Source organism: Cariama cristata, unplaced genomic scaffold (assembly GCF_000690535.1).
Source record: "Cariama cristata isolate BGI_N322 unplaced genomic scaffold, ASM69053v1 scaffold34734, whole genome shotgun sequence".
NCBI lineage: Eukaryota > Metazoa > Chordata > Aves > Cariamiformes > Cariamidae > Cariama > Cariama cristata.
The window spans coordinates 2,131-13,859 of record NW_009615251.1 but is presented as its reverse complement, the minus strand read 5'-3'; the positions used below and the strand labels follow the sequence as shown (position 1 = coordinate 13,859).

Below are 11,729 nucleotides of genomic sequence, written 5' to 3'. Positions count from 1 at the left end.
AACACTGGAACAGGCTTCCTAGAGCGGTGATCGATGCCCCAAGCCTATGAATGTTTAAGAGACATTTGTACAATGCCCTTAATAACATGCCTTAACTTTTGGTCAGCCCCAAGGTGGTCAGGCAGTTGGACCAGATGATCATTGTAGGTCCCTCCCAACTGAAATGTTCTGTTCTGTTCTATTCTATTCTATATGTGCATAGCTACTTCCTAAACTAACAAGAAGCTAGACCTTATTAGCCACTGATGATGACTGCCAAGATTTGGTGCTATTGCAGCCAAACCCTGGACTGGGTCCCTGGATAACAATGATGTTTAAACCTAGATTTCTGTTGTTGGGTACAAAGCTTTCATCCAGTTACAGTGTAAAATTTGCCCCTGTGATAGAAGTGCTGACAGATCCTGGCTTGATTCTGTTGTAGAAGAGGTCTCTTACTTCTGTTCATAACAGTGCTGATGAAATGGGAGAGTGACTTCTCAGGTCAATTTCTAAAGTAAGCTAAGTGTTAACAGCAGCATCCACAGAAATAAAACAAACAAACAGTAAAATAGAGGGCGTATATATAACAACCTAGTTCTGTTTCCTTTTTTTTTTTTTTTGTCCCTTTACTTTCCATCTGTAACAAAAGGATTTCAGTTATATGTTTCTAATTAAATCAACAAAAAATGAGAAGTCACCAAGCAGGATTGCTTGTAGAAGTTGCCATACTTTCCTGATACTCCATGATGAGGAAACTGCATGTAATTTTTATGGTGATTGAAACTTTAAATATTGGAAATGCATGTTTATTTTTAGTGTCTGTAGAAGTGTTTTTAATTTAAATTGCTTCTATGTTGTCACACTTAGAACAGCAGAACTTTGAATTGAGAACAAATTTCTATATAATGTGAGTGAGAAACTTGTCATAACTTTGGCTGTTGTCAGAAGAGTAAATATGTCTTTTTTTGATTTTGTTCTAGGGAATTCACTCTCTTAACTTAAAAGAAAATGTCTACATCTGACATTGCAGCAAGAGTGGAAACTTGGCTTTCATCCACATGGCATGTTAAAGTTCCTTTGACATGGCTGGAAGCATGTATCAGTTGGATCCAGGAAGAAAATAGTGGTAATAACTTAACTCAAGCTCAGATTAACAGACAGGTATTTGAGCAATGGCTTCTTACTGATCTAAGAGATCTGGAATATCCCATTTTGCCTGACTGCATCTTAGATGCTCCCAAAGGAGAGTTGTCAGGCTTCTACTCCATACAGATTGATTCAATGGTTGATGTTAGCCAGCCAGCATATTCCCAGTTGCAGAAGCTAAGAGGGAAAAATACTGTGAATGAAGAAGTAACAGCCAGTACGCAGGCATTCCAGAAGCCCTGGGAAGCAAAGCCTACTCGAATGCTAATGCTGCAACTAACTGATGGGATACATCAAATTCAGGGCATGGAGTATCAACCAGTGCCTGTCCTCTGCAGTAATCTTCCTCCTGGAACAAAAATCACTGTACAGGGTAATACTGCATATCGTCTTGGAGTCCTTCTGCTTAAACCAGGAAATGTGAAACTGTTGGGGGGTGAAGTGGATGCTCTTCTGGAGGAGTATTCTCAGGAAAGAGTCCTTGCTAGATTAATTGGAGAAACTGAAAACCGTAATTCTATTGGACAAGCTGGTCATGTCCAAATTGTTTCAAGGCCTGTGGAGGAATTAGAACAAAGTCTAGGCCCTTCAGATGAAGAGCTTTTAGCCAGTCTTGATGAAAATAATGAATTTGCTTTAAACAATGAAACATCATTAGAAAGCGGATACTGCAGTAGAAGGAACAATTTAAGTACAACCTCAGATTCACTAGCAGCACACAACGGAAATGTTTTGCTGTTGGAATCTGGAAGTCCTTTACCTCATTCAGATGAACAAGTTTCACCTGCCATGGAGTATGTTGATGGCTTTTTAAATCACTTTCCTTTAGAAGATGACTTTCTTCTGGAAGAAGAGATGCAAAAAGAGCTGGAAGAAGTGCCACCAGTGGTCACGAACAGAAACATAGGTTTAGTTAGTGAAAGACTTCCACACACATCTAGAAGCTCCTGCAATTCAACTTTAAATGGCACTTGTGAGAAAGATGGTGTGAATGAAAGACATAAGCCTGTAGAAGCTACCAGCAAGCAAAAGACTTTTGGAAGAACAATATTTGATCGAGATGGAAATAGTATGAGTAGGTTTTCACAGCACAAGAGCGTACATCAGACCTGCAATTCTGCAGATTTCTTTTTGGAAGATCCTCCTGAAGAAAGGCAGAATGATACAGACCTAGATGAGAGCAGACATAAGTCCCAGCACACTTCTGACAACCGGCTATTAAATGATGATCCTGTATTTTTCTCAAAAACTGATCCAGAAGCAGATCAGCAGAAGCATGATTCACAGAGCTTTCCCTGCGGAGCAGCAGAAGAACACTTGGATTTAGATTCTCCACCTTTCACATACATTTCCCTTCTCCTTGCAAGAAAACCAGAAACTGTTACAATTCTGAAAGTTAAGTGTTTTATTGTTACTCTCACTGGAAACCTCACAAGCAACAATGGGTCCTGGGGTATAAAAGCAAAAATTTCTGATGGTTCAGCTTATCTTGAAGTAGATTTTGCAGATGATATTCTAACAAATTTGATTGGCTTTTCAGTGCCTGAAATGCATAGGCTGAAAAAGGATCCAGCTTCACATCTGAAGCTTAGGGATGGTTTAGAGAAATGTCAAAAACGACTGATAGATCTCTGTTGTTTGATGACTATAGAGTTTAATCCACTTCAATCTAAAGCGACTGTATTAATTCTCCAGGATGCTGATGCAAGGCATCTAGAACAATTGAAGAAACGTTTGAATAAATAATGTGTACAAACTTGCAGACTGTACATTAGGAAACATTTAAGTCAGGTTTCCCCTAAAGGACAGTTGAAAGTTAAATTTTAAAGTTAAGGGGTATGTCTTTTCTCTTATCAGGAAAAATAACGGAAAAGTAGGAGGAGATGACTTGTTGGAGCGAAACTTAGCAGTTTGTTTCTTATGGTGATAGTATTGAAATAAGCTTTCAAATATTTCTGTCTCAATGTAAAATACTCATGTATCATTTTCATTCTGCCAAATCCTCCACGTCATTGACTGGTGATCTGGAGCAGCAGAATTTGTCAGGAAATGGATAACAATGAACAAACCAGCTCATTATTATGCTTTTTCAAGAATGATTACTTACCTGATTTTTAAAAGGTAGCTGTAGGAGACTATCAGTCTTTTCTTGGAGGAAAGCGGTTAAGTAAATTTAAGCAAAGAATTGTTTAAATACAATCACTTCTGACTGTGCCAACCTGAAAACTCCAATACATATTCAGTGTGCAAGAACATGAAGTGTAGAGAAATGAAAGATTTTCTTGTAAATTTTCGGGTGTGAGGGAAAGAAAAAAGCAACCCTATACATAAATGAAATAAAAAGCTGTATATTTTTAAAAAATCTAACCAAAAAAAAAGCCAAATATTTTAAAATCTTTTATTAACAGAAAAGTATGATTGTAACATGAGGCATCTATTTTTTTTGTCATGTTAATGTTAATCCTTGCTAATAGTTTTGAACCCACAGGCAACCATATTCATTAACTCTTGTGATTACTTGTCTAACCTTTTCATGCAGTAGTCAAATACTTGTGCTACAAACCTGTTGTACATTTAATGTTGATCTTAATTTTGATTGTTTTTTTTTAATTTCTGCTTTTAGAATGTATAAAAATAAATATGTTGAAGTTTTCATTTAAACTGCGGTGGAAGCTCTTTAGCACTTTAAAAGAAAAATATACACTTTGTTGAGTGTATAGAGTATCAGAAATCATTTGATTGGTTTTTTTGTTCTTCCTTTTCCTTCTTCCCATCCTTTTCCCTTCTATTGTTTTTTTTTTCTGTATTTGAAATTAGAAGAATTAAACTTCTTCCGAGGTAGGGGACCAACAACAGGACAAGTCAGTGCAGTGTTGATAGTGTTTGCAAAGAATGTAAAATTAGTAGTCAGGAGAGGGATTTTTCAATTGGACTGTCAGTATCTTTTTTTTTTTTTCCGGAGCTTTTTCTTTCTCTGAACAATGTCTGATAGACTGTTGGGAATTGCTGTGAGGTACTGTCAGTATTGCCCTACTGCTCTGTCCCCAATTGAGAAGCATCCTTTGAGACTCCAAGTGACCTAAAGAAAACTAGAGATAATTTGCTGACTAAGGTAAAAAATGGAGGAAGGTGGAAGAGGGGGAATCTTGAGCTTTTTCAGGCTGAAGGCATGAGGGTTTTTTAGGCTTTATTTTATACAGTTCAGAAATGCATAAATTCCTGTGTCCCTTTTCTTCCTCTCTTCCTGTTTCCCTCCCTGCTCTGAGGAGCTGTGCCTCATTTAAAACTGTAACAGCAAAAGCTTTTGCCTGTGTGGAACCTATATTGCTGGATCTCTAGTTACGGTTTCAGAAAAAATTGATTGATAGTAGGAAACTGACCAAGCTTCATCTCATGTAATCCCTGTAAAAGGTAATACAGCTGACTGTAAACCTTTAGTGCAGTTTTATGGAAACATTTCTTTTATGACTAGCTATGGAAACTTCCTTTGAAGTTCTGGCCTTACCATGTAAAAGGGTAGGAGTCCTTAAAGTTCAGGCTAAACGAATAATCCACAGGTTTTATTCTACTTGTGCAAAGCAAGAGGAATGTCATTCAAAGTGCAGAATCAAATTAAGTGTTGTCTTTGTTTCAGCTGAAGTCACACCTATCCCTCTTTTTCTGCATTTGCATTAAGGTTTAGTCATCTCTGCTAAAAGAAGTTCATGTGTCTTCTGTCCTCTCCCCTCCTGCCTTAAAGGCACTGTTATTTGTCTGACTTTTCCTTCTCCCTCTCTCCCTGTTGTCTTCATTTTCAGGATGTTCTTCCTGAAAGGCTACTCCTGTCCCTGTTCTCCAGTGCAAGCAAGAAGGTGGGTCTTAGTACTGCTAGTTTTTTAGAGCTTGACTGCTCTGCAGATATTTCAGTGCAGTTTTCTGGCGTATAATGATTCCAGATCTGTGTTTAAAGTTTTAGCATTAATGGAAAGTATTGCACAATTTTTCAGACAAGAAAAGGAATGAAATAGTGATTTTGAGAAAGCACGCTTAGTTGTCAAAGAGAAAATTACATATGTGGCTATGTGTACCAGTCATTGGTTCATGCTTTATCTGCTTACTGGCTGTCAGAACCAACTTCTTTATTACCAGTCTTACCCCTTTTGTGCTGTTTGTATGCCTTGTGTGTGTGTATTGCCTCAGTGTGCCATGCAGTGGTGCGTGTCGCAGTCCTTCAGGTAATCAGGGTTCTTACAGGTTGAATTCAGAGAACAGGCTGCAACCCCAACTGGCCGTGATAGTGATCTGGAGCGGAGATACGACCGTGCTCCTTGCTGGGGCGTGCAGCTGAATTCCTGTAGAGCTCCTGAAGGCAATTGCCATGGCAGCTGCTCTCACCAGTTACACGTAGCCTTCTAGCAGAAAGCAGGTCCTGCTCTTTGTGTTATGTATTCCCCACTCTATTTTACAAACTCACTTTTTTCTTGCTAACATTGTTTCAGCTGCTAAGTAGACTTCTGCACCTGCAGTGTATCTGCCTGTGTGTGGTTTCAGGAACTGTATTCTTCAGCAATGTTTTGATTTTTGCATTGCTTATCACAATGGAAACTTCCAACTAATTCAATTTTAATGTACAAAATCTACAATGTTGTTACACAATGACTTGGATGTTATTATATTAATGATGAAAGTTTGCTCTTCCTGCCTTCCTTAGAGATATTAAAGAAAATGAAAACAATAAATTGGCTATGGCAGTGCCAGGTAGCTGCATCAGAATATCCCATTTAAAAGCTCTGTCACTAAGGCAAGGTAGTAGAAAAGAAAGTTCTCAGAAACTTTGCTGTGCCCTACTTCCTTTAAAGGTATTCACTCTCAAACTGTAGAACAAGGCAGTGACTATACCAAAGAATGTGGCAAGTTTCCAAGTAAACTAGGCTGGCAAGAACAGCTTGAGGACTAGCCTAATCCTGCTGGATACTAGTTTGGCCACAACAATGCATGTCATTATAACCCAGCAACTTCCTTCTTGTTGAATGGAGGCAGTGTCCTAAGGAAGCAACAGCTACTTGAGATAATATCATTTTAAAGTATCAGTTAGGAATGTTAAGGGATTTCTTAAAGGGTGTGCTGTACTGCTGCAGTGCTGTGACTTCATGCTAAAAGAATTGTACATTTCAGGTCATATCAGTAGGAAAAATTTTCGCAGTAGCTGAGTGTGGAACATAATTAGATAGAACAGTAAACATAACATTTGATTCTAAATATAAAGCCCTATTAATGTCTTGCTGTAATAGTGTCAAGCACTTCTGTTCAGAACAAAAAGGTAATAACTAAGCTTTTGCCATAGAGAGGGAAGACTGGTTTGTAGTACAGTACTTCTGAGTTATCTGGTGGCAAGAAAACTTAAATGTACTTACCTGGGAGGAAAGGGCAGAAAGGACTTTAAAATCTGAATAATACCTCTCCTTTCAGACCTAATTCTCTGCATTATGGTCCTAGAAGGAACAGAATGCCAATAGTAAAGATAGCAAATGAGAGGTTAAGGGCAGCCTGACATTGCAACTCTTTTTAATTCAACAGAAGAGGCAAAAATTTCCTACAAATCAGCTTCTCATCCAAATGTATATGTAGCATACTTTTGTATCAGTGCATTGCTTTTTAATCTTTTTTTCCTTAAGGATTTTTTTCCTATTGATACCGAGTTTTCTAACAGGGTAAAATTGCAGTGTGTTGCTGTGAGAGTTTGTCTTCCTTCTGATCCTCACCCTTCTCTTAAGGCTGAACAAACCCAGTTCTCTCATCCTCTCCAGGGAGTGGCATGTGCTTCAGCTCACTGAGCACCTTGGCAGCCGTCTGCTGGTCACCTGCTTCACTATGTCAGTGGCTTCCTTGTGCTAGGGAACTCTAAATAGGACACAATACTCCACATGCAGTCTCATAAGTGCTGAAAGCAGAAGGCTGCTCTCATTCTTGGACCGCTTTCTTTGTTGATGAGAAGCTCAACATGACCCAGAAAGGTGTGCAAGCACCCCAAAAAGCCAACCGTATCCTGGGCTCCATCAAAAGCAGTGTGACCAGCAGGTCAAGGGAGGGGATTCTCTCCCTCTACTCTGCTCTGGTGAGACCCCCCCTGCAGTACTGCTTTCAGCTCTGGGGCTCCCAGTACAAGAAGGACATGGACCTGTTGGAGCAAGTCCAGAGGAGGCCACGAAGATGATCCAAGGGTTGGAGCACCTTTCCTATGAAGAAAGGCTGGGGAAGTTGGGGTTGTTCAGCCTGGAGAAACAAAGGCTTAGTGGACACCTCATAGCAGCCTTCCAGTACCTAAAAGGGGCCTGCAAGAAAGCTGTGGAGGGACTTTTTACAAGGGCATGTGTTGACAAGACAAGGGGCAATGGCTTTAAACTGGAAGAGGGAAGATTTAGATTAGGTATAAGGAAGAAATTCTTCACGATGAGGGTGGTGAGGCACTGGAACAGGTTGCCCAGAGAAGCTGTGGATGCCCCATCCCTGGAAGTGTTCAAGGCCAGGTTGGATGGGGCTTTGAGCAACCTGGTCTGGTGGAAGGTGTATCTGCCTGTGGCAGGGAATGAGGTAATCTTTAAGATGATCTTCCAACCAAACCATTCTATGATTCTGTGATGACCTGCTTGCCACTGTGGTAGAGCCTTGTATGTGGCTGGCCATTGCCACTGCAAGGTCACACTGCTGACTTATGTTCAACTTGACCACCAGGACACACAGGTCTTACTCTGTAAATCTTTCTAACTAGTTGGCTCCCAACACATACTGTTGCATGGGGTTATTTTTGCTAAGATGAAGGACTTTGCATTTGCCTTTGCTGAACTTAAGGAGGTTTCTACTAGTCCGTGTGTCCAGCCTGTGACATACTATTTCTCTAGCACTGACTCTTTCCTTTTCTTCCTTCTGCTACTCCCTGCAATGTCTGGTAGCTTCTCCACCACTTGCCCCTTATCTACACAATCGGAAACCTCTTCCTGGAGAGAATCAGGTTGGGCAGACATGACTTGCCGTTGGTAGATGCGTGCTGGCTGTACCCAGTCACCATGTCCTTCATGTGCTTGGGTATGGATTTAGGGAGGATCTGCTCTAACCTCGGGGACTGGGGACTGAAGTCAGGTTCCCCAGTAGGTAGTTCCCTGGATCGTCCTCCCTGAAGATGGGTGTGACACTTGCCTTTTTCCAGTCATCAGGAACGTCCTGATCGCTGTGACCTTTGCAGTATCATAGAGGGTGGCCTTGTGGTGACATGAGCCAGGGCCCTTCGCAGCATCCTGTCTGGTCCAACGGAGAGTTGTATGTGTCTGAAGGGTAAAGTACTCTGTTTTCACCAGGAGGTGCTGGTGCATGTGATCTTGGCAAGAAAGACACTCAGACTCTGTAAAGTACCATTTAAAATCCTAGTCATTAGAACTAGCACTTTTGGATAAAGGTAAGGCCGTGCAGGTGGCATAATCTTTGGTACCAAGTGGGACCTGCCTGCCGCCTCCTCTGGCACCACACGCTGCCTGAGCTTGTCCTGTGGCCCAGAGATTTGTGCAGCCCAAGGCAGGCTGAAGGCCAGGCTGGGTGTGCACAGCACAGGCCTGTGCCTGCTCAGGTTAACTGTGGTGTGGGTCACTGACCCCTCAATGTGTGATGGTCTTCTGGTCATAATCGCTGCAGTCCCTGTCCTGTCCCTTGCAGTGGGTTATACTACCTTTCTGCAGATCCTGTTAGTAGGCTCAGGAAAATGTGAGGCCAGAAAGCAGACCTTGACCAGTGAAAACCAAGGTGAAAACCAGCATTGAGTACTTCGTTTTTTCCCACGTCCTTTGCCAGTAGGTCCCCTCTCTTGCTGAACAGTGAGCCCTAGTTTCCTCAGTATTCCTTCTGCTCCTGATGCACTTACAGAAGCCCTGTTTATTGCCCTTCTCATCCCTATATGCTTGTCCAGTGTCCCTATATTCTTCCTGAAATTCCCTCCATGTACTTCTTTTTTCACATCTGACCTCAGTCAGGCATTGCCTGCCCATCCGTGCTGGCATCCTGCCACACCAGTTTGGTTTTGTGCACTGTCCAGTGTTTGTGTGCTTCAGAGAGGTTATCCTGAAAAGCAACCCACTGACCTGGGCAGTCTCACATTGGATCCAAGCAGATCTTTAAATAAGCCACAGTCTCTGAGCATTTAAAACAACACAATATCAAGATCACTGCAGCCAGGACTGCACTCAAACTTTCCATCTCTAGGTCTGTCTTGTTTACAAGTGGCAGGTTCCGCCGAGATTTTTCTGTCATCTGCTCATGGATCACCTGGTTCTTTTGGTATCTGTTGGCTGTGTAAGCTGTAAGTTATTTAGGAGAAGGACTGTAGCATATGTTTCGTCTTGTCATACAAGTCACAGTTAATGCTGGCTTTAAATTAGTTCAATACCTTTTACTACATTGGCAGTGTGGATGGTGGCAGAACATAACTTGTTTCATTAAATGATACTACTTAAAAAGCAATGGCAATATACAGTCTATTGTTTTGTGGCAGATGAATACCAAAAAATCTAACTTTTACACAATTTTCAAGGACAAAACTGTCATTGATTTCAGCACAGTTCCATTAATAGGAAAAAGGGCAAAATGCAGGCTTCCTGAATACCATTTGTATCAGTAATACAGCATGAACCAGAGAGATGAACTGAGTTGGATGAACTGAGAAAGACATTCATAGCAGGAGTTACAGAGTCGGGGCCTTTGAGGACAAGGATATTTCCCTGTTTCCTGAAGGAGGTCTCACAAGGTCATTGCAGCAAAGAAATTTGCCTCAATTCTGTGGTTACTCAAAGAACAGTAGGAATTTCAATCCAAGTGGCTGAAAGCATCTAATTTTCAGCTCTGTTAAGCAGCACCTTATCTGTAGGTGGAGGTGGGAGCTGGGAGACATTCAGTACTTAATGCTTCTTACTTGCTAAATGAGCATCTCCCTGCCCAGCGATTCAGCCTTTTTAGAAACACTTAATTCCTTGCATGGAGAGCCTACACAGTTAGCTTGGCTGGTATAGACCACCCTGACATGTTAAGCAACTTCTTTGTGTTTGCATCCTTGGTAGTTTTGAATTTTGTCCTTGGATGAGAACAGCCTTTGCTACAGGGGAAAAAAAAAAAAAAAGCAGATTATTATTTCTGCATAAAGGGTCAAGAACTTTCTTTAATGATGTTGATATTTACAGGACAGATATAAGGCACTGGTAGCATTAACTGCAGCAGATGACAGTCTGATCTCACTTTCAAAGTACTGGCAGAATCACAAGCTTCACAAAGCATTCTTTTGGGTTAAAAAAAAAATCTTAAAATGCTCAGGTGAAAATATGCATATATTCAAAGAATCTGTGGTGGAAAAGTGTGTTATTTACAGTAATTAAGAGGAAATGTTTTATTCCACTAACAGCATTTAGGAAATAAATATAATTACAAACTAAATATTCACAACTGACTTTTCTGTGTTTAGGACAATTTCTTTTAATATTTACAATTACAATACAATCATCATTTAACAGATGTGTACTATATATAAAATATGGGCAAGCATTATTGCTATTAAACCACAAATCTGGAATTTATTGTAAAGAAAAACAGACATAGCAGCTCCAGCGCTGCTGGCTACCTAAGCACATGCTTAGCTAATTTACCCCCTGGTACCAGCTATTAGTGTAATTGCCCTCATACAGTTTCTCCCAACTAGAAAATGCCATTAAATAGAAAGTGTAAATAAGGATCTACTTGTAATTTAAAACATTCAAATAACCATTCAATAGATCCATTTTTGTGAAAACACATTGCCTGAATCTTTTACTTACATATCAGTTACTTGAATGCAAATACTGAAGAAAAACACCCTTGAGCTGCCAAGACAATGCTGCCAAGTGTATGCATAGCAAGGTCCTGTATAAAATAAATGTTATACCACTTTAAAATACATATTAAGATATGCAAGAACACTGAAATAAGTTTTACTTTTTGTTTCACAAGTGGTCGGATACAAAGCTGACAGACATCAGCTGTTAAATACTATAATGTGATCATATTATCATAGTGCAGGCAAAGTCAAAATAGGAGAAGAGCATATGACTTACCTATACAGTCTGAGAAGAAAAGCATATGACTTACCTATAGAGTCTGTTGCTATTTATGAAAGGACAAGAGGTTGATGCTACATGATGTTTTTAGTAACTTTTAGTAACTACATTAGCTTTTATTTATGACCTTATTTTTTAATACTAGTGTTGTAGAACATAGGTTATAATCTTTTTTAATGTGAAATAAGAGATAATGGTGTGAAATAACCCTCTATCCAGCAAAATACTATATCTACTCTCTTTAGTATTGGTGATAGTAGGTGACTAATCATGAGACGACAAAAAAAAAAAGTCTGTTTTTCTTCTCTCAGGTAATTCCAGTTAGGTGACTATTCTTTTCCCAATTGTGTTTAAAACTCCTGATTCAATGATCATTCTTCCATTTCTGCTATTTGAAAAACAGAACTGGGAATAAGTTTGGTCTAATGATATCTTCATAGCGGCCTTTATAATAACCAGTCAATTAGATCCTGGGTACATGTGCAAAAATTAAGAAGTGAA

General features: G+C 40.0%; 1 protein-coding gene across 1 annotated transcript; it reads left to right on the top strand.

Annotated features, from left to right (window-relative positions):
- Positions 1-982: 982 nt before the first annotated feature.
- Positions 983-2,871, top strand: RMI1 (RecQ mediated genome instability 1). The gene has a single exon (XM_009699745.1). It carries the CDS (start codon positions 988-990, stop codon positions 2,869-2,871), a length of 1,884 nt encoding a protein of 627 aa, XP_009698047.1. The 5' UTR covers positions 983-987.
- The last annotated feature ends 8,858 nt before the right edge of the window (positions 2,872-11,729 follow it).